Genomic DNA, 24,433 nt, shown 5'->3' with positions numbered 1-24,433 from the left:
GAAGTAAGAAGTATTCTATCAAAGTGGCTCTACAGCTACAAATGACAAAGAATTTTGGGAAATCAAGGTACAAAGCCCCATTCATTTACCCGTACTATTTGCATGTTGAGAACTTGAAAATGAGAATGCAAAGTAGAAAATGAAAATTCAATGAGCAGCAGGTGTCGGCAGTGTTTATTTGCATTTTACTTTTCATTTTTGCAGCTTTGTTGAGGTTCAGGCTGAAAATGAAATAGCACATGGGGCTGTTTCATTTTAATTTTAATTTTTGCAGCATTCTTGTGTGCAGACTTTTAAAATGAAATTGCAAAAGAGAGATTGCATTTTCATTTTAATTTTTGCAGAAAATACTTCCCATAGAAAATATAGAAATAAAATGTGTTTATTCATCAGAAAAAGGGTTCTATCAAATTGGATAAACCAGGCAACAATATGTACTTTCAGAAACATGAGAAGCAAAACCTGTGTACACTGGTAGACTTCTCTCTCATGTGGTATTCCCCTGCATCCTCCTTCTATGGCCTAGACTGATCTATACATATATGTACTTTGCCCTCATGGTGTGTTCCTGAAAATCAAGACCAGCGTGGAATCATGATGCAAGGTTCACATAAGCTGGTGGAACTTCTATCAAATTAAATAAACCCACCACCCACCAGCAATTCCCCCAGCACTGAAATTATCAGGCAGACTGCCAAGTAATCCATATGCACTCCTCCAGCTACCCGATTCCGTGGCATCCAAATAAGTGATCAGCAAGTTCTAAGTAGCAAGATTTTAGAAATCGCTGTCCTTAAATATCTATAACATGTTGCAACTTAATTTGAGACATAAATGTGATGCTAGCTTTAGTCATAAAGCATAATTGACATGAATGACTCTCACCACCAAAGTAAATTTGCACATTTCTCTTCCCCTTTCAATTTAACTTGTGATAAAATAGCAGTGTTCTGACTACCTACATATGAAAACAGGTTAAACACAGGGGTTCAATTCAAAGTTTGTGTATATTCCTTTATTACTGTAAAAAAAGTTATTTTTATTGTATAACTTTTTTCCTTTTTTTATTTATTTATTGGTGCATCCACTAGTAAAATTTTTGTAGGGGAAAACACTACCCACCCTCCTTTCCAGAGTAGAACTAAGCTTCACTCTGAACTCCATGGTAAAGTATTGTTCAGAACAGGGCTGTCTTAATGAATGGGCACTAGCCTGGGACCCCAGTAGCACATGGGCCCACAATGTTTCTGATGCTTATGTATGTTTCTGTTTTGCTATCAAAACAGGGGCCCCAGCGCACTAAATTGTCCGGGGGCCTATGGTGCTGTTAAGACAGCCCTGGTTCAAAATGACAGAAAAATATTGTCCACGTACATGAACTGCATTTGGGAAGTGAGACTAAGTCATGTTATATTATTATTTTAATATCTGGAAATATGGTCATATTGCTGTTACTTACTGAGTCATATGCTACCTGAACCCATGTTGCAGTGATTGTCTGGAGTCAGCATTCTTTTTTTTTTTTTTTTTTTTTTTACCTTTAACCATTAACATGTATATTTAAATTACATCCCTGAAATAAATGGAACAGCCCAATATAAACATAAAATGTGATACAATGAAAATGCAATATTCATCATGTTTAAACAGTGACTATGATTCTTGTTTACTGTGTCCATACCAGCATAGGGTATGAACACAATATCACCTCCCACTCAACACAATGTCATAGAGTTTGGCAAATAAGAATCCATCTATAGAGAAGTCATAGTGAGCCAGGAGTGAAGGTGAGAAGTGTCATCAATTGAGTCATTGATGATTGTGAAGAACAAAAGATGACTAGTTTAATATAAAGGTTTTAATGTAAACCTATTTGAGTGACCTTTACATTTTTAATTTGAATTTCAGCATTCTTTAGTTGTGCATTCAAAGCTTAAAGTTACAGTTTCAATGTCATGTTGATTGTTTAGTTTTATTTTACTTTGTCTATGTGTACTACACTACTGTAACTGGAGGATACTATTATTAGTGTTGTGGTTATTGTTTATGTTTTATGAAAAATAAAGCATAACAAATACAAGTTTCAAGAAAATAATTTACATCATTCTTGTTATTCCAAATACCATTAATATTTTCTATAAATCAAAACTGGGAAAACCAAACTCCAGAGCAGCCCCTACAATGCCTTTCAACATGTATTCAAAACCTCCACGTCGGGTGCCTCAAACATGTAGGAGTTTTAAATGCTTTGTTTAGCTAAAAGCATTACTGCTGAATATTTCAATACAACTGCTGAATCTCTAAACTCAAACAATAAATGTTGTCAATTGTAGGCTGTTGGATGCAGTCAAACTGAATTATTATTATCTGTATGATGCTCTCTTGCAATGATGAAGTCTGTGTACGTGAATACACTGCCTATGTCCCAGTTCTGATGCAATGTTGAAATTATATAAAAGTGCACTCTAAAGGCCTTTGACCCTAGTGCTTCACTATACAGGTCATGTTGGTGTGCTAATACATAATCTGTTTGTGCTTAATGTGGTTACACCTGGTTTGATAAGCACCAGACTTTCAACTTTTTTAATGCTGGAGCATTTTTATGTGGAGGGTTTCTTAGAGGCAGACGTGACTTCTAGGACATTGTCTGAATATTTTTACCACCTCAACCTTCTGTACCAGTGGTATTTTTGTCATGGTTGTAACATGTCTAGAAGCTGTGGATAGCAGAGTAATATTTTCTAGTCTGGCAATATTAGGAATCATTTTACCTTCCTTGCCCTCTATAACACAGCTTCAATTAATAGAAATGGTACGAGGATGCATAAAACAACCTTCTTGTCACATTAGGAGAAAAGCATTAATTTGTTGTACACTTTTAACATGCTGCCTCTGAGCATAAGCACTGCACTTTTACCTTTCACTGGCATCAAGATTTCCATGAGCAACACTTCCACACTTTTTTAGGTAGCTGGTTTAATGCCATCAATCATTTTTTTAGAAACCAACATATATGTGAAACATCTGAAACATTCCTTAGTAAGTCGCAAAGAATTTGCAATGTTTAGACATCACCTCCAAATATATCTACAGTATGTCTGACTCCTGACCCTAAAGATTTTGGCACTCTGACCAACCACCACTTCTTACCAGACCAGCAGATTTATGGCTCATCATCGGTCAGAAATTGGTACCACAAACCATACGTCTCACATCACACTGCAGCACCTAACTGAACTCCTGGTCTTTCCTCATTTTCAACTTTTACCTGTTTACTATAAGCCCTCAGCCCACAGAAGGAGGGTGTAAACAGATGTTTTTTCTGATGCAGAGGAATTCTTCTAAACCATATCATGCAGGCTGTGCAGCATAAGCAAAAACAAAAGTAGGACAGAAACCTTGGAATTCCAAGCTTCTAAGAGTCTGATATAATAAGCAATTCACATTCTAAGTGCTGGAGGGAAAAATGCCTCAGTTTTCTGAATAGTCAGAGCCCTTTAGAAGTACTTGAACAGCAGACTTGACAAAAGTAGCCATATACTGGAATATACACACGGTGGTACAAGTTTCACATTTCCTTTCAGTTGTCTGTAAATACAAAGTAATGTTATGTTCACTTAAAACTGGTAAGTAATAATTATTTATAAGTAAAATTTTTCCTAGTTACCTTTTGGGTCATTCCATGTCAAATCAACCGAATTTCAACAAATCCTATACACTTTGGTCACAAAAAATTCTGAAAAAAAAAACCAGGTGTACCCACGTTATCCAGGAGACACCCTGTAAACTTATTTTGATGTAAGATCAATACTTTCCAAGATACAGCCAATCTTGTGAGGAGAGAGAGGTGCTAAATTTGTCAAGACTTTATTTTTCAATTTTCACAAGAGCCGACCCTCAAAAATGGAAAAAAAATATTTTGTGTCTTTGCCATGTTTAGGCTTTTAGAAAGCATACTTCTAATGATACATTTTTTCTATGTTTAGATACCTACACAGGGCTTTTCAAACAAACAAGAAACTGCATCAGGGTTTGGCCAGCAAATCTCTCAAATCTAAAAAAAAACATTTTGGATTTCATTTTCAGAGAACCCTAACAGCATGTGGGAATGTGCAGATAATTTAAAAAATATTTTTCATTTATTCTAAATTCACCGTTTGTTAGTAACGATACTCATCAAGTTCTTCATCACTAACTTGGGTATAGGATTATTGGAAAAAAAAATGCACCAAAGGCACATTAAGCACAAAAACTGATTGATATATCATTAAATACAACACTAACTATAATGAAATGTTAACATCTTGGTATTGCAACAGCAGGAATGCAACCCATTTCATTTCTGTTTCAATTGAAGTGCAGAGTTTAGGGCATCTTTGTCTTTGAGATCAAGATGGTGTTGCCTGCCACTGACTGTTGTAGGTGCACTAAGCAGTTCAGTGACAAGCTGTAATGGCACCCAACAAATATCGTCTTTAGGTAACCAATGGAAAGACTGTGTAGGATAGCTTGGATGCATAAAACATATCAGGATGTCTAATTCCACTTCACTTTTGTCATGAATCACACCAATCGAAAACTTGTCATCATACATACATCCAACATAGCCTCTAGTAGGACACCGGTCTAATGTGATCCATCTGGAGTGTGATCGTGAGAGGGCAGGATCTCAGCTGCTGCTCCAGTGGTGAATATTCAGACAGTCAATTGAATACCTGTCTGACTTTGTGTTTGCCATCTTCTGTAGAGATGCAACAGTGGTATTCTCGAGTACCATTTACTCTTCTGGACATGGAAATGATCACATTCTCTGTTCAGCAGCATGAGATAGGACATTGTCATTTGATATGAAAAAAAAGTTTGAAGCTTTGACAACTTACTGATTGAAAACTCAATGATTAACATTATTGACATATGGCACATTTAGCTTATATTTAGGATGGAAAATAAATATGAAAGATTTGCATAAGAAAAGTAAAGTTTGTGTTTTGAGAAAGAGCGCACAATGTACAATAAATTAAAAATATTTTTAAAATTATCTGCACATTCCCTCATGCTGTTAGGGTGCTCTGAAAATGAAATCCAAAATGATTTTTTTTTTTAGTTTTGAGAGTTCAAACCCTGATACAGTTACTTTTCTGTTTATAGCTTTTTGAGAAAGCCTACTGTATATAGTTATCTGAATAAGGAAAAAAAATCAGTATGTGTTTCTGAGGCCTAAACATAGCTAAGCCAAAAACTCAAATTGTGGTCAGTGATTTAACCATACAGGGTCATCTGGACCAAATGTTTAATTTCGTTACATACTGTATTGATTAATGTGTACCAGTGTGCAAAATCTGTACCTGCTCGGTGGGTTATTCTTGAGCTATGAACTTGTGAAATTTAATGACAAAATTAGGCTGGATAAAATCAACACCACCACCCCCTAGCACCCTTCAGTAAATTTGCTGTATCTTGGAAAGTATTGATCTTACATCAAAAAAAATACAGGGTGTTTCCTGACTAACATGGGTAAACTTGGTAATTTTTCCAAGTCTAAAGTGTATGGGCCATTGGTTGATTTGACACCCCTTTGAGACATTGTTTGTTTCATGCTTCAAAAGAGGTGTGCCCATTTGGTACAAGATTAATGAAATTTGCTAGAAATACTGGATCATACAGATATTTACTAATTCTACTTTTTTTGAAATTCATATATATCAATTTTAAATACATTTCATTATCCTGAGGGTCACAAAACCACAAAAAAACAAGTTTTTGAAGTTTAAATACCAAGTATTTTCAGAAGTACGTAAACAATAGCAGGGAAGGGAGAGGCTACTGAGTACATGGTTTAGGAAATGTGATAGTTGATATGAAGCAGCAGATGCTATAGAGTTCCATAAATAAGGTACAAATCTCCCTTTAACAAGACGTTATCAGTAAAAGCAATAATAGATGGTGGTCCTCCAGCATTGTGCCTTACTGTTAAAGACAGGAAATTTCAGGGACCCAACTAGAATGGGTGTATTAGGTCAGAGCCTGTAGGAACGGCTTAGGCATCAGGGCAGGGCAGATATAGTGATTTTCATTTGAACTACAGGGATATTAAGGTGAACATGGAAGCAAGCCACCCTTTCAAAAATCAGGGAGAGATCACTCCTGACTATAACCTTCAGAGGCTGATGTTGAACGGAAACGTACAACATTTCTGTAAAACAAGATGGCCTAACCAGTACACAGTGAATAATAAAATTAAATGTAATTTAGAGTATATTGACTAAACTATTGCTGCTAAGCAGTGTGGCACATTTGTTACTACATCTGTATCACAGCCTTAGGTTTCATCACCTTAACGGGGGTTGTTCTCTGAATAGTCCAGTTTCTTCTCTTAATCCAAAGATATGCATTGTCAGACTGATTAACTGTAAATTGTCTTAATAACAGTAAATGTCAGTATGTTTATGTGTATATTTTAGCAGAAACCCTATATAATATTTATGTGTGTGTGTTCCCTGTGATGACTGATGTCATGTACAGGGCTGGTTCCTAGTCCCTTCAACCCTGTATGTACCCTCTAAAAGTTCAGATGAAGATCACTACTAACTATAAACCACATGCTGAAATTGAGGGAAAGTAGGTAGCATGTTTCTCACAGACTCCTGAACTGTTACTACAGACTCTGACCTCATGCACCCACTTTAGTTAGACCACTGATATTTCTTGTCTGAGTTACCACAGTTCGAAAACCTGCACCATTTGTCAAAAGGCCTTGTTTTTAACAATGGTGTAGGGTCTCATATTTTTACAGATAAAAACTGCTATAGATTGTTATTTTTTTGGGCACAAGGCAAATTAAAAGGAAGCTTGGAGCTACCCGATGTCTCCAGTGTAGATTGTTTAGGCTCTACATATTTGTATGTTGATGGAGATTAGGTTTATGGGTGACGTCAGGATAAATGATTTCTCAAATTTGTTTTGTTACAAAAATATTTGACTTCTAAGCTGCATAGCTTATAAATGGCTTGGCATTTATCCAGTTGGTTTTTTACAGATGTACAGTTTGAATCCGTAGTAAGTCTACACATTTGATTTAAGTGTCAAATTCGCCAATTTTAGTTGAGGACGATACGCCATTTTATACAGTCCTACCTGCAGCAGGACCCTTCTCATTCTATGCGAGGTAGTAAAGGTGCTTTTTCTGTAGTAAGCCTTAAATGGCGCATTAGCGACATCTACTGGGCCGGACTCCAAAAACAAACATAAGCAAAAAATCTTCATATAGTAATTGAGCAGGATAGAGATTCATAAGATCAATCTTGAGACTTTAAGAATCAACATCAAATCATTTAAATGAAAAATGACAATCAGAAAATCGACATTTTTACCCAGGCCTAGTGTCCATGCCAATTCAATGTCTCCCTCTGCTCACATGGTGTCCAAGGTAATGGCTCCCTCTCACCCCTCACCTCTTTGAGCAGATCTATACCAGGATTGAACTTTTCCCCTAGACTGATGGATTTTTGTGAAAGAGAGTATCTACATAGATGCAGCAAATCTCCCTCTCTCTGTCTCTGATCTGGTCCACCAATGTTACAATGTTTTTAGTTCTGGTAAACTTTTTTCATGTGCTATCAATTTTAAAAACTGTCAGAAATAATGGAGAAAAATATATGAGGAATAAAGATAAATGTTAACAATTACTATTAACAAAATAATCAAATTTAACTTTTCATACAGTGTTCATTAATATTAATCAGCAATGTTCAGCAATGTTAGTCATTCTAAAAAAATACATACAGGAACATGGTGAACCTAGAAGAAGACCAACTTACTTAACACTCACTTAATTCTAATCATTCTCATGGAGAATACCGGTACTATTTTTGGTCAAAAATTAGTAATTTCATATAACAGTATGCACTGGGACATACTGTTTACAAAAGAAAAAACCCACAGCAAGTGTATAAGAAAATCAACAGGACAAAGGCTTACCCTTCGTTCTGTTATCTGCTTCTGTTTTCACACCATCATGTGCTGCAGGGACTGAGGACAATTTCTTTGCTGCTGATTGCTAAAAGAAAAAAAACCATAAAAATACTTAGTAGAGAATGTCTCAATAATAATGCAAATGACTGAAATAAGCATGCCAAGTAAAGATTACAGACGTTTAGCTGATGGACATTACCTGAACAAGTGGTTTTCAGCTTTAGTCATGGATAACTCCTATGGCTGTACCAATTTCTTCTTTAAAGTGGAATACCAACTTGTAACAAAACTGCATGTAGCAGTAAAATCTGTATACATTAAAATATGATACTCTATACATATCTGAATTAGTATAAGGTTGTCTGCATCTATGCTGTCATGTTTCATTTTCTTTTTGAATTAAAATTAAGGTATGTGACAGCAGCCCAGAGGACAGTGAGCTGTGATGTAATCCTAGTGAATGGAGATATACTGGAAGGGATATTTAAATTGGAGGCACATGTACAAGGAAATGGCTAATAGAATAAAGGGGTGAGTCACAACAATCTTACTCTATGGAGTGATGATCAATGTTTCCTGGATACTATAACCATTAACAAGAAGGTCTGTCTACATGAACTGTTGGAGAAGCACTTCATTAAGGTCAGCTTCACAAAATTTTGAAGGCTCTATTCATTACTGACTGTTGTCCCATGTTAATAATTTGTTGATGAGATTAATGGTTCTGCTTCTTCTGTGATTACCTCCATGGCCTTCAAACTTTAACTCTCCAATCTGATGAACAGATTTAACTCAGTCTCTTTTATGATGACTGGGCACTTGTCATTATTCATGCTTATGATGTTCTGCAAATCTAATAGATTTTACTGAATGTTATTGTTATAGATATGCAGTAGTATACCTTTTCTGGGGCAGAGGATGGTAACTGGTGCCAGGGTTATATAAAACAAAGTCAGCTCCTTAACATTATCTTAGTAACTAGGTGTTGGGTTATCATTACAAGCTTATTAACACAAGTTGTTACTTCTTTCTACCAGAATTGTGTGATAAGAACTTAACATGCATTAGTGGGTTTTCTATACCTCATAGGGCCAAGATTCCATTAAACTCTTTTATTTGGCATACTAAATGACACTTCCTTTGAACTGAAGATCTGCAAATTGAAATCTACATTTCAACTCCTAAGGCACTACAAAAATGAAATCCTTAATATACTAAGTATAGTTTCCTTGTGGAGAACTGGTAAAAACAGACCTTAAAGTAAATATGAACAGATGAAATCCTGGGAAAATTAAGTAGCCTTTCCCATCTGATGAGAGCAGCTGTAATCAAAATAATGTAGTACCTTCCTAGTATTCCATCATCAGACTCCACTTCTTTTGTTTGGTGAGCAAGAAGAGTAACCAAAACATACCTTTATAAGCACTGATGGACAAAACTTGTGCCAGTTATCTAATAACTTGGACTTGCACTTTCCCATGAATTCATCAGGAAGTGTCACCAACTTTGTTTACAACTCTTTCTTTTCACCAGTTTTATGCTCGCTACCCTGCTGCCAATAATACGAGGGCAATCCCAAAAGTAAGGTCTCCTATTTTTTTTAGAAATACAAACATATTTTCTATAATGTTTACATCATTTTAAAGGTTAAAGACTTATTTATTTTTCTACATAATCGCCATTTCGGTCGATGCATTTTTGTAGATGCTGTGGTAGTTTTAGAATGCCCATGTCATACCAGCTCGCCGCCATTTCCTTCAGGAAGCATTGAACCTCATCTTTCACGTCTTCGTCGGAGCAGAATCGCCTTCCGGGCAAATGTTCTTGCAACTTAGGGAACAGGTAGTAGTCACTGGGTGCCAAGTCCGGACTATAGGGTGGATGGGTGATGAAGTTCCAACCGCCGATCTTTATGCATGTTTTCCTCAACCTTCGCGACTGTCTCGTCGGAAATTGACGGTCTCCTGTGCGAACTTCGCACTTGGCGGTAGCATTCAATGGGAGCTCCATTTTCAAGGGCTGCCAAGCCAAGATTGAGCATCCCAGTGAAGCCGCACATGCTTGTTTGGGAGTGGAGGAAGCACCAATCACAACAGTGTGGCCAACAGCCGTACGAACAGTTTCTCTACGTCCCCACCGCTTTGGAGACCTTACTTTTGGGATTGCCCTCGTAGGTTCTCATGCAGACTTCCTAAGGCCTATAATATAGCCTTTACGTTGACCACTTTTTAGCTCCAAAGGGGAAGACTGGTGCCATGACTTGAAGTTTATAACTGCTTGTAATAGATTCTACCATTCAGTAGATTGTACCATTCATCATAACTACAGCAGTTGTTGGCTCAACTAGACTAAAGATTGAATCAACAAACTAACTACTAGACCAGCAATCTTGTAACAGATTTTCAAAAGCTGTCAGTATTTCCAAAGATATTTAGTTTTCTGAATAGGAAGAATTCATAAGAATGTGCCCTTTTTAAAGTGAAAGCTAACTTTAGAAGTTCAGAGATTACATTATCTGTTTTGTTACTGTCTTTTTAATTTATATACATAGGAATATATATTTTTTCTATTATTCTTGTCTTCCTAATGAATTGTAACATCAGGTTTGTTCTGATTCTCTTTGAAAGAAAAAAAATACCATTCTGTCAAACTCAAGTAACTCCCCAAATGAGAAACAGAAGTAGCTAGAAAAAAATGTTAAAAATAAATAATTAAGAGCACCTCTCTCATATGCTAAAGACAGAAACAAAAAAGAGCTCTAGAAATGTAACTCAGCAGAACTATAAACTGCAGAAGTGTGTTCCCATGCAAAAGGATATAAAAAGTATATATTCTGTAATAAAGTGCCTTACTGACACAAGAGTGAATCAGTACTAAGGATGTGTATTTATACTGGTAATGAAAAAGAGTCCCCATATCCACCAAGGAACCTGTTAAGTCCAGGGAAAGTTCGATTTGACCATGGCATAATATTGGTATGTGATGATGGTCCAACACTGAAGAGGGGTGAACCAAAAAGGAAACAAAGGGGCCAGAACAACTATCTTTGGAGCAGTTACGTGAGACTGGAGAAGCCCTTCACTCTTCATCTGACTGCCAAGGCTCAATCGTGTGAACTCCAGAAAGGTCCAAAAGAATTACAAGAAGGACAAGGTGAAAGCAACTGAATAATCCCATATCTGTTGTACCCAAGGTACCAAGCATCTTAAAGGCAAGATGTCTGTTGCTCAATTGATAATGTGAGAGATGACGTCATTATGTATTGTCACGCACAAGCGCATGGGGAGCAGCTTAAGGACCCTATGCGCACTGCGACAAGTCATTGCCAGGGGACAACAGTGGGGTACTAACCTCTCTTTTTATATTCCCATAGAAAGAACGAAGCACCGCCGCCACGACTTTTCCCCGGAGGACTACTGAAACCAGCCATTTCCCGGTTCCTTTCTAACCTCTGGTCCCCTCCTGATGATGTCATCTTCTCATCCATCACCACGGCTTTCCGAGCATTATTTTACATCACTTCCAGTCACCCCTTATAAATTGTCCGTCCAGTCATCTTATTTTTTGTCTGTGGTACTTGTTGAAAACACTGACACAAATTACTTTACTTTACAGTAAACGGGGCCTAAAAAACCTCAAACCTTTATGCTTGTGGTCTGCTTTTATTACAGTATATATAAATCTAATTATAAAATAACCAAATACTAACATAGCATATTCCATCCATTCATTATCCAACCCGCTATATCCTAACTACAGGGTCACAAGGGTCTGCTGGAGCCAATCCCAGCCAACACAGGGCGCAAGGCAGGAAACAAACCCCAGGCAGGGCGCCAGCCCACTACAGGGCACACACACACACACACCAAGGACAATTTAGAATCGCCAGCAAGCTTTAAAATACTGCAAAAATAATAAATTTGGATGGAATATGTGACTGTAAGGGACTTAATGGTGACAGAGTGGTTAGAGCTATAACCTCATTGCTCCTGGATGGTGTGTGTGTGTGGATCTGTGTCTGCTCAGATTTGTTTTTTTTCCCCATGGTATTCGAGTTTTTCTTCTAGTCTTACGTGTTGACTGGCAACACTAAACTGGCCTGGCATGAGCATGTGATCGTGTATGCATGTGCTCTAAGATGGATTATATCCCATCTTCAGTTGACTCCTACCTTATGCCCAATGCTACCAGGATGGGCCCCAGCCCACTCAGCACAAGGCTGGATGTAAACTGATACAATAATGGATAGATTAGACCATATACTCCTTATGAATGGCAGTGAAAACATAAAACAGGCATTCTATTTGCATAAGTGTTTTTAAAATGGTAACAAGATTAATTTGCTTGTGTACAATGTGTATGGTATGTACAATAAGAAGCCAATGACTCTGCTTTGCACCGATTAATAGAGATGGCTTACACAGGAAACTCTCCACTTCACTTAAGTAGAGAACTGAGCAGACAGACTTGCCAGACAGGATACTCAGATTCATGAATAAATACCACAAGTGCTATTCCTTACAGAACTGAATGTGCCAAAATGGCACTTCTGACATTCCAGCTCCACAGCACTAAGATGAAGAACTCTAATCAACTAGCTAACTGATGAACAAATTATCTACATTTAAATTAATGAATTAAAATCCACCTCCATAAAAGTGTCACATTGCTTATAATTTTGTAAACATTCATTAAATAATAGAAAGTGCTATCACAATTCGGATAGTCAGATAGTCATTAGTAAATAGACACTATGTCTTGTAGAATTTCCTCTTGTAGGTTTTACAAGTACTGTTATTGTCCAAAAATAAACCTGTAGCACACCCTTCACAGTGTTATATCTATGGCATGTCAAGGCTAAAGACTCCCAGCTAAAATCTGGAATAGTAACCTGCAGTTCAGGCTTCATGCTCCAGCTGCAGCATTATGTATCACAAGTTAGCTACAGTAGACTGAGAGGCACTGAAGAAAAGAAGGATTAAGGGTGAACAGCAATCTGTTAGTTGTTTGGACTAAAATTCATCTAGATTATCTGCATAAATGACGAACTGGAATATACTAAGCTTATTCCAACCACTCAAAAAAATAACTACATTATTTTGCAAAAATATTTCTAGCTACTGCCCTTAATATCATGCATGGGAATCCTTGGCTTGTCTAGTGACAACTAATGAGTGAGAGGTTAAGCACACACATACAGTCCAATCAAGTGACAACAACTGAACAAAAGTTACACGTTTATATATAGTTTTAATCAGGTGAAAACTTACTTAGTTTAGTACATATGTTTTAGCATAAGCAGAGTGGTAGAGCAGAGTTGTCTGTCCTTCCTGCCTCAAACTGGCAAGGTCTCATGGAGACTGCACGTGCTTTGTGGATTGGTTGGTATCAGTGAGTGTGCCTAACTGCGTATGATTACCTATTTTAACAATGAATACTGAAATTGTGTCCGTAATACGTCTAAATCAACAAAAGCATGTAGTTCTTTATGCGCTATGAAGTAAATAGCATCCATCCCCTTTCTCTATTCCCAATGACAGCTCACAAAATTTCAGGTCTGTACACTACCTGCTAGACCACCAGATCATATTGTTTCAAAGTATCTACTGTATAGCAAAGAGCTGGATTAAAACTAAACACATACTTTATTAATAGGTTTATTTTACTGGATTGCACACAACACACTCTTTTCTGCTTGGTTGTGTGATTGTGCCTTGCACATGACCTGCATACTATCTACCATGTTCACTTCCTGCCATAAATTGAGTGCTGCTCCTGTGATAATGACTGGCTCCCTGTGATCCTAAACTGGGCACATTAAATGTACCCCTCAGCACATGCAGGGTTATTTGTACAGTATATGCTTATAGCGTCTCTTCAATTCCTGATTGCATGCCATGTACTGCACGTGCTTAACATCTCCCTCACTAGTTATCACTGGGGGACTGCAGCGCTTGCATGCACATCGATACCGACTGCAGCAGGTGATTATCTGTGAAATAACACAATACGTTTTATTTTGAGTGGTGAGAATAAGCTTCCATAGAAGTGACCTACTAAAAAGCATTAAAAAAGGTAATATATTTGTTGTGTATTCAACCATAATACTTCAAAAGAAGATTGAAGAAGTCACATGTGATAAAAAAAATGCATCAAACTGAATTAACAACTTGATGCCAGGATTCTAAGAAATACAACTTTGCACAATTAATAGCTGATAAATAAAAAGGCATACAACCTTTAAAATTCATTTTAATCTACTGTCAGCCTAAGGTATAAGTTCATGTTTTACTGAATAGGCCGTTTGTAAACTAGACCAGCAGTTACAGAAAACCTGCCAAAACATAAGGCCGACTGCTTCCTGACATTTCACCATTTCCAGCTGCTGCTGAATTTAAAAGGCTTACTTATTTTGCTCATGAAAAAATATGCACATTCTTTGTTTATTAAAACTTTGGATTAGTGAAAGAAAACTAAATTACAGGAATAAAAAAAAAACACATTACCTTGTCTTCCATGTGTCCAAATTTTACTTGTATCAAGTCGGAAGGTTTTCAGTTAAGTGTATAGCATGAATTGGAAAAAAACAATAATAAGGGCCTCCTTACTTCCCTCTAAAAGCATGACCAACACAAAAAGCCTTTAAGACACAAGACGCCTGGTGGTGAGTCATTTAAAGTAATGAAACTAGCACAGAGTTTAAAAAAAAACAGTGAGAGGGAGAGAAGGCTGGAATCTGATGATTACTCCAGTTAAACACATAATCCACATTTAGGTACTGTTGGTTAAAAAAAAAAAAAAACAATTCAGTGGATAAAAAGGTTTCAGATTCTAGATAGGTGGATGTATGTACTTTTCCAATAAGTGACTCAAAGAATCATTCTGTGTAACACAAGTATGAAATAACAGCATGGGGGTGTGAATGACTATTTATGGCCATGGAAAACAAACTTCAAGGCAAACATGACTTTATGATTCGTTATCCAAACCTTGTTTTAACATGTGTAGCAGAGCTGGCTTTTATGATTTAAGCAAGAGCAACTTTTGATTACATTAGGCAACCAAATTTCCAGAAAAAGCTATTTATGAACAGCTTGCTTTTATTATATTGCAAAGGCCAAATCACCTATCCTAGAAAATGAGCCATGTTTTAGCTCATGCATGATAACTTTTAATTAAGTTTTAAAAGCCTTATTAAAAATCTGCTTTATTCTGGTCTGCCCCCAGTTATCATGATAACGTTAGATAGTTCTTAATAGACTCTAGTTGAGGCACACATTATAAGACTTTAAATGCACTGGCTCCTTGTGACCCTAAAATTGACTTAAGCATTTCAGCAAATGGATGGATGAAGGATATTTCAGATATTTTTGAATTCTTTAATATAGAAAAAAAAACAAATCTAGATTATATATTTTTGCTATAAGAACAATTATATTATACATAAGATAAAAAATAAAAACACTCTGGCCATCTGGCTGTGCGCAGAGCCCTTCCTGCTACAAAGATCAGGTTAAATGCTTAACTATCATAAATAATCCGACACTCCAACCACATTTACAGTTCCTCTCAGGTCGCCTAAGTTTCCTTCTCTAATTTACAAAGCACTGATTATAAAAGAGCACCTTGTCTCCCAGTAATGGTAACATATCAAACTGTGTCCTGCAAATACATAGCTATAGTGTTATGAAAGCTTAAAACACCACACACTTAAAAAAAAAAAAAAAAAAAACATAATAATAATACAACACTTCTCTTTACCATTACATCTTTGAGTGGCATTTCATAATTCACATATGAAACATCACCAACATGTAACAGTGATTGCTGTATTGTTGCTCCTCAGCTGTAACACCAACGGTGATCAACTCAGCTGAAAACTAATGTACAAAATCTTTATATGTGATTATAACAGAAATTTTTTAAAAAATTAAATATTCCACAGTTCTTTGCACTAAGCCTAAACCAGCACTCTTAAAAACAAAGGTGGCAGAGTTGCTCTTCATTGTGATACCAAGAGGGACCATTTTTTGGTCCCAAAAGACCCATCCACATAAAGTTTCCAGAAAGAACTTTTTATTTCATTAGATCCAAAACAGGCATCATACAGGAAATAACCATGAACAAATGGGAAAAGATTTGTAAAATACCAATAAGTTTTAATTTCAAAAGGACTCTTGATGCATTGCAATAACACTATAACAATAGCAGGTTTTCTTAATCTGTTAGTGTCCTGCTAGGCAGCCTACCATACATTAAAGATTTCAGATTTTTTTCTACACATTAGGATGTTTTTCAAACTTCATATGCAAAGAACCTGTCCCAGTATGCAATGTTGTTTTGTCAAGCAATAGTTCTATAATAAACCACACAAGCCAGTACACAGCCATAAAGTGCCAATAAAGAACCAGCAATTTTAAGAGTGAAGTTCACAACTTAGTCATGCAATTTAGGTTTAAGTGTCATGTTAAAATTAAAAATCCAAAAAAAAACTTCACAGAACAACAACATAGATAAATACAAAATGGATGCTCTTTTAAACCAGGAAAAATCTTAGCTGAAGCTACCCCGCAAAGGGAGATGGTTATGACTGAAACTCTTAAGCAGTTCTAAATGCTTGCCACAGACATGCAGGTTCAAGGATAACTCAATTGCTGCCATCTTAAGAACATGTTGTACAATGACTACAGTAGAAGCATAAATGCTTTGTGATATCCATTTTAATTTCATATATCAAAAACAGGAATACATTTGTTTCTTAAACTATCTTTCACACACAGGTTTAACTTTAAAGTTGGTTTTAAAGCAAAAGCCACAATCGCTTCACATTATAGTGTGCTTGAGCTTCAGTACAGAATTGTGAGTCCTGTCTGCTATTTTAAAATCCTGCCTGATTTAAGTTACTAAGGTAGGAAATTCTCATTGCACTTTTAAAGGCACAAAAAATCCTGTCTTTATTGTCACTTTTAAACCATTATAGAATTAGTTGAGGAATAAAATGACATTATTTGGGAATTTCTTTAAAGTGTGATGATGTGACCGTTCAACTCTCAGTTTAGTGAGTATCAAGATTATTTGCTTTTTAATACAGTATCAGCACAACTAAGATAAAGAATATAGGAGGTTTGCATTTGTACTTGCATTGTTATGGACATGACTACAGTTATGTGTTCAACTACCCATTTTCTGATTGGTGTATCCAGTTCAGGGTCACTAGGAGTGGGAGGTTATCCCAGCTACACTGGATGCACAACATGATTCAACCTTGTACATGGTGCCAACCTCACACACATCTATCTATCCATTCCAAAGTAACATTTATTTAGCTAGTGATTCCAAAATTTGCACATTGGCCATTCAAGAGCTAATGTTTTGAAACACAGGACCATCCATCCATCCATTTTCCAACCCGCTGAATCCGAACACAGGGTCACGGGGGTCTGCTGGAGCCAATCCCAGCCAACACAGGGCACAAGGCAGGGAACCAATCCTGGGCAGGGTGCCAACCCACCGCAGGACACACACAAACACACCCACACACCAAGCACACACTAGGGCCAATTTTAGAATCACCAATCCACCTAACCTGCACCATTCTCTCCAAATGTACAACTTGCAAAGTGTTAATGAAAACATATACCCTCAGAGATACGCAATAAAGTATTCCATTTCAATAATGTCATTAATTCCTGAAATATAATCAGCAAACACTAAATTTGTACTGTAAGTTGGGTTTTTGGAAATCAAAGTAAAGTTTATTAGATCATCAATATAACTAAAAATCGACTAAATACATATATCATATATTTTCCTGGTACAAGAGCAAATGCAATGTTGTCTCCAGTTACACTGCACTTATAACTCAGTCCAATTCATAAATGCAATGTTGTCTCCAGTTACAACTGCACTTTTAACTCAGTCCAATTCATCGACTCATTCTGCATCAATACACAGGCATGAGCAAATATAAATAACTTGAAATAACTTGAAAACAACAGAACACCAGCAGTTTTACAGGAATTCTGAAATAATAACCTTAAATTGTCAGGATTGATTTCACAAAGGTAGTCTTAAAGTTGGAACAAATCTAAAAAGGAGGGAAATATTTAGACAATTAAAGCAGCAGGAACGTGACATTTGAAATCTGAAAAGTTAGACTTCTCCATTAAATGTTTCTCTTTATAAGTGTTATTATACAGTGAAAGCCTTCTACATGTACTGCTGTAAATAAATAGCACGTCACAAACCTGACAAAGTTTTTTTTAATTCTTTCTAACAAATTTGGTATAAAAAATGGATTGCTACAAATGAGTATGTGTACGTGAAAATATCTTGAATTATCTTGGTTAGCCAGTAGTTCATGCGACAATGGTAAAATATTGTTTGAAATTTTGTTTAGTGCTGTTTAAAGCAGTGTTTATTCAGTGAATTCATGTAGTATGTTCACTCTTTATCAACTTTATGATAGCTTTCAAGGCAGCTCAGGCCCCTTCTTCGGGCAAGATGTTTGACATCTTGCCTGAAGAAGGGGCCTGATCTGCCTCAACAATCTTTTTAGTTGGTCAATAAATGGTGTCATTTTGTTTGACTTCTCATTGCATCCATAATGGTTAGCAAGGTACAACATAGTGAAATTCAAGGCCTGTTGTATATAGTACTCCTATAATTAAACAAATAATGACAAGATTATTCAATTTGTAAATACTGTATCCTAAATGCCCTAACATACAGGCACTTCTAGAAAACCAGCATACTATGGTGTCTTGCTCTAGATGCTCCACTGATCAGTGCAAACTTGGATTGTAACATGAGAAAGTACAGGCAGTTGGTGATGTGTACTGCTGGAGTAGAAAAAACAAAATCCAAAAAGTATGGACTACTTTGTCAGATGCATGGTCTATGAACTCTAGGCAATTCTGAATGTGTCTATACTAACAGGCTAAACAATGGGCTTGGAGTTAATACTTTGTGACATTTTCTGAAAAGAGAATATACTGTACATGCAGTAATATTTTACATAATTTTGTCAGGAAAACTGTATTCTAAGTAAAACATCCATCATATACAACAATGATAAATCATGAATAGGACAGGAGATTTCTAAAAGTGGAAATAAACAGATAAAAAGGGAAAATTACAGCTTGTCAGGTTGGCCGAGGATACCAAACTTACATTCCAGGACACTTTCTACCAATGCTTACAAAGTACACTTTTCTGGAAAACTCATTACAATCACTAAAGCATATACTACTATAAACCCTTCTCCCTCCTCTTTAACCTCCATTCTTGACATTGCAAGGCATATTGCACTTTTACTATTCAGCCAACTGAACAACTGGAATCGCTTGCCTAGATAATGTTTCACTTGGAAACAGAAACAATGTGCTGACAAAAGAGAATGTGCGTTTATAGCTATATTTAACCAATGCTTGGCTCAATATAAATTTGTCTATTTTAAGCAATCCGCAATCATCCTACTCATTAAAAGCAAAAAGTATTCTTTCTTAATGCACATTGGCACACACAGTAATCCTGCAATTTTAAAATCATTTGTGCATCTCAATTTTATAACTGAAGTTGATTTTCCCACACAATTCTGCCATTAATTTTCTTCTTAACACCTTTTAGTGTGCTTATTAGAAGTATGGATTTCTACTACACCTTGCAACATTTGGATTCAGGTAGTTAATGTAGAATCCTGTTTTGACATTTAAACAACAGTCATACTTGACCTCCAATATAAGAAATATTAAAATAGAGTATAACCTTAAATAATACTGCATTCCAATTGACCTCTAATGACTAGGAGTCCGGGCACAAGTGTCTTTTTTTCACTGCTCCTCTCCATAATTTAAACAATGACAGCATCTCTCTTAACCCCAACAACTACATCTTTAGTGATGAATTAGTAAATCAGCTGTAGTTTGCAGATGAAATGACTCCAGATGTCTAGAAGGGTTGAGGTTCTGCATCAGTGTGAGCTGGAGCAAGAAGCCACTTGATAAGATTAATAACCTACCATTAATCAACCTGAAATCACTTAAAATAGCTGCACTGAATACTTTAAGAAATCTTTCATCCCTGAACACTGGGTTTTAAATAGCAAAATTTTCAGCAGGATAGAACCACTGTGCTTACAATGAGATCTTAACAGAGTATTTTCCCCTCATTTTATGAATTTGTCTTAAAATTCAGTCATAATCAGTGTTGGCCGGTTTTCATTGGCTTATCGGGAAACCACCCATACATCCTCCATAATAGTTTGGCAGGAAAATTCAGCTGCCCGTTTAAAATACAAACCTAAAGTTCACTCCTCAAAATGTGCTCCGCTGAGGATCTACAGTGCATTCGGAAAGTATTCACAGAGCATCACTTTTTCCACATTTTGTTGTTACAGCCTTATTCCAAAATGAATTAAATTCATTTTTTTCCTCAGAATTCTACACACAACACCCCATAATGACAATGTGAAAAAAGTTTGAGATTTTTGCAAATTTATAAAAAATAAAAAAATTGAGAAAGCATATGTACATAAGTATTCACAGCCTTTGCCATGAAGCTCAAAATTGAGCTCAGGTGCATCCTGTTTCCCCTGATCATCCTTGAGATGTTTCTGCAGCTTAATTGGAGTCCACATGTGGTAAATTCAGTTGATTGGACATGATTTGGAAAGGCACACACCTGTCTATATAAGGTCCCACAGTTGACAATTCATGTCAGAGCACAAACCAAGCATGAAGTCAAAGGAATTGTCTGTAGACCTCAGAGACAGGATTGTTTCGAGGCACAAATCTGGGGAAGGTTACAGAAAAATTTCTGCTGCTTTGAAGGTCCCAATGAGCACAGTGGCCTCCATCATCCGTAAGTGGAAGAAGTTCGAAACCACCAGGACTCTTCCTAGAGCTGGCCGGCCATCTAAACTGAGCGATCGGGGGAGAAAGGCCCTAGTCACGGAGGTGACCAAGACCAAGAACCCGATGGTCACTCTGTCAGAGCTCCAGAGGTCCTCTGTGGACAGAGAAGAACTTTCCAGAAGGACAACCATCTCTGCAGCAATCCACCAATCAGGCCTGTATGGTAGAGTGGCCAGACGGAAGCCACTCCTTAGTAAAAGGCACATGGCAGCCCACCTGGAGTTTGCCAAAAGGCACCTGAAGGACTCTCAGACCATGAGAAAGAAAATTCTCTGGTCTGATGAGACAAAGATTGAACTCTTTGGTGTGAATGCCAGGCGTCACATTTGGAGGAAACCAGGCACCGCTCATCACCAGGCCAATACCATCCCTACAGTGAAGCATGGTGGTGGCAGCATCATGCTGTGGGGATGTTTTTCAGTGGCAGGAACTGGGAGACTAGTCAGGATAAAGGGAAAGATGACTGCAGCAATGTACAGAGACATCCTGGATGAAAACCTGCTCCAGAGCGCTCTTGACCTCAGACTGGGGCGACGGTTCATCTTTCAGCAGGACAACGACCCTAAGCACACAGCCAAGATATCAAAGGAGTGGCTTCAGGACAACTCTGTGAATGTCATTGAGTGGCCCAGCCAGAGCCCAGACTTGAATCCGATTGAACATCTCTGGAGAGATCTTAAAATGGCTGTGCACCAACGCTTCCCATCCAACCTGATGGAGCTTGAGAGGTGCTGCAAAGAGGAATGGGCGAAACTGGCCAAGGATAGGTGTGCCAAGCTTGTGGCATTATATTCAAAAAGACTTGAGGCTGTAATTGCTGCCAAAGGTGCATCGACAAAGTATTGAGCAAAGGCTGTGAATACTTATGTACATGTGATTTCTCAGTTTTTTTATTTTTAATAATTGTGCAAAAACCTCAAGTAAACTTTTTTTACGTTGTCATTATGGGGTGTTGTGTGTAGAATTCTGAGGAAAAAATGAATTTAATCCATTTTGGAATAAAGCTCTAACATAACAAAATGTGGAAAAAGTGATGCGCTGTGAATACTTTCCGGATGCACTGTATATACAGTACATCTTGGTTTATGAAATGGTCAGGCAATGTCACCTCAGACGTTACTCATTCAATTACTACCAAAAGGACAACTTTCTATGTCAATGAAAATAAAGTTCACTTTTCATCACAATGGGCAGTCATCTGACACCTTCCGGTTCCAACAATTACATGAGCCACACCAACATGCACACATTTGACTGGGTATTAGGAATTCCATTGTATTAATTAGCTTTTGCTGCACATCATGTGTGATGTTGGCTGTGCTTCATGATATGTTAATATTAACTGGAAGGCATAGTAGATGGTAAAATGTCTCTTGATGTTACAGCATTATAAATTTTCAATCCATTGCAGTTTAATTTATAAAAATGAACTCTGTGCTGTATGACATAATAGGATCTCCAACTGAGATTTAGATTACCTTAATAAAGATCAAGCTTGAGTCAAATTTCAGAAAGTGATTTAAAAAAAAATGTATTGTTAAAATTTGCCAGCTCAAGTGTACACATAAATCCAGTAGCTTTCAAGGCCACATTTTCAGGAATGCCTCACGACTTGAACAAGGTCAATATAGAAAGGTGCAGCAGAAATATGTTTGTTTGTCAGACCTGATGGTGCATAAAATGTAAGTGTTGCCAATAGAAATGTAGGACAAGATACAGTTGATTCACATTAAACACTTTGCAATTATGCTGCTTTTCTGGACATGATATGTTTCATTTGACATTTTACACTGTCAAAGTAATACTAGCAAAGAAAGAATGCGCTGTGCAGTGCTGTGTGAGACATTTGGAGTTCCCTAGACATACAGAAAATCCACCAAGCTTGTACGATTAATGTGTCAGTCACTGTGTACTCTTCAAGATGGGCTAGTGGGCAGGTAAGCCGAGCCAACCATCCCTACTTATCCATCATCCTTTCCTTTTTTCCCTCCCATCACTCTCTCTCTTCCTGTGACAGCCAAGAGGCTTGTAACTTAAAGTGTGTTTTGATTTGCTGTTGCCAACAATAGATAAGAAAATGTACGAGCTAAAGTGAAAACACACAGTTCAACAACCCATTAATAGCTGCTTGTACATTAAGGCTTTACATAATTTATACCAGTTATACTTATTACTTTTTCCTATACACAGTATAGAGAAAGTACAGGAATTGTGAAATAATTCAACCTTGAGATTTTGATGAATCTTGACATTTTAGACCTTCTTGGGTCCGAAAATACCATTTTTGAAATTATGTCTGTGTGCAAACAAGATAACTCGAAAACACTTTGACCTAGGTCAATGAGATTTTGTACATCTGCTTTATATCAAAATAAGGAATCCTATCAACTTTTGGGCCAGTTCTGGCAAATAGAAGTGGTACTTCAACTGAACACTTTCATGAATTTTCAAGTAAACTATGGCTATAATTACAGATAGATGATTCAAATTTTGTATAGATATTTATAATGTTAAAATGCAAACAGATATGACATTTGAGAAACATTACTCAACCAGAAGTAGTATTTTATTTAAACAACAATCCAAATTTTTTGTATCATGGAAATATGAATGTGTACATATTAAAAACTGTATTCAATATACGAGGTTAGACACAAAAATAACCGGTGTCACACATGTGTACATGGGAGGCAGCTAAAGGGCTTGAGTAAGGGCAGTTCCGAGTCATACCGGGATGTGGCAGAGCACATGGACTCTTTTTCTCACTTTACTGCAGACCATTCACGGGAGATTCCATCTGGTCCTCTTGACGTCACTTCTGGGACCGAGCCTATGGAAGGAGTCCTTGCTGGCTCCGGCCCCTGTGATGTCACATCCGGGCTCGAATCTATGGCTGAAGACCATCATGAGCCCAGCCTCTTTGACCTCACTTCCTGTCTTCCCCTTTAAAAGCCTCCACCTTTTCCCTATTCCCTCAGTTCTGTTTTGGACTCGGTTTTGTGCACATCAGTGCTGTATCTAATTTACAACTTTGCAGCCAGGAAACCAATTATACAGGTGACTGCCCCAAACCTTTCTATGACTCTGAGTCAAGTCTGTGACATTTGCGTAGTAGGCAGGATTTAGAAGTCCTGGAAGTGAAGGGGACAGGACCTGCAATGCATCCAGATGGCAGTTTTCAGGCAGGGAGTGTGTCCCATGGTTCGGCGAGACCCAGTAAGGCTCCGCTCCCGGCACGCTTAACTAGGCTACCTAGAGAGGCCAGGGAGTGTGCAGGAGGGGCTCACAGAGTTGGGCTGCTCCGGAGGCGGGAGTCAAGTCTGTGACATTGGATTGATAAATATATATATATATATATTTATTGATGAATTACAGCATTCTGAACACTGTCTCCTTCTATATATTCCCCCTCCCGATCTCCACACTGCTTCATACGTATCTTCCATTGATTGAAACAGTGCTCGAAGTCTTCTTGCTTGAGGCTCTTCAACAGGCTTATCGTTTCTGCCTGAAGAAAAATGTGTCCCTTCAGGTCACTTTTGATTTTC

General features: G+C 37.3%; 1 protein-coding gene across 2 annotated transcripts in view; it reads right to left on the bottom strand.

Moving 5' to 3' along the window:
• sh3kbp1 (SH3-domain kinase binding protein 1) overlaps nucleotides 1-24,433 on the bottom strand; it is a 370,773-nt gene that overhangs the window by 106,149 nt on the left and 240,191 nt on the right. For both annotated transcript variants that reach the window (XM_051926913.1, XM_051926912.1), the window contains exon 7: nucleotides 7,978-8,056. In XM_051926913.1, the coding sequence (XP_051782873.1) occupies nucleotides 7,978-8,056 (79 nt within the window). The remainder of the gene's footprint in view (nucleotides 1-7,977; nucleotides 8,057-24,433) is intronic.

This window comes from Erpetoichthys calabaricus, chromosome 4 (genome assembly GCF_900747795.2).
Source record: "Erpetoichthys calabaricus chromosome 4, fErpCal1.3, whole genome shotgun sequence".
NCBI classification, from domain to species: domain Eukaryota; kingdom Metazoa; phylum Chordata; class Cladistia; order Polypteriformes; family Polypteridae; genus Erpetoichthys; species Erpetoichthys calabaricus.
The sequence above is the reverse complement of the archived record's forward strand: the minus strand, read 5'-3'. Positions and strand labels throughout refer to the sequence as shown.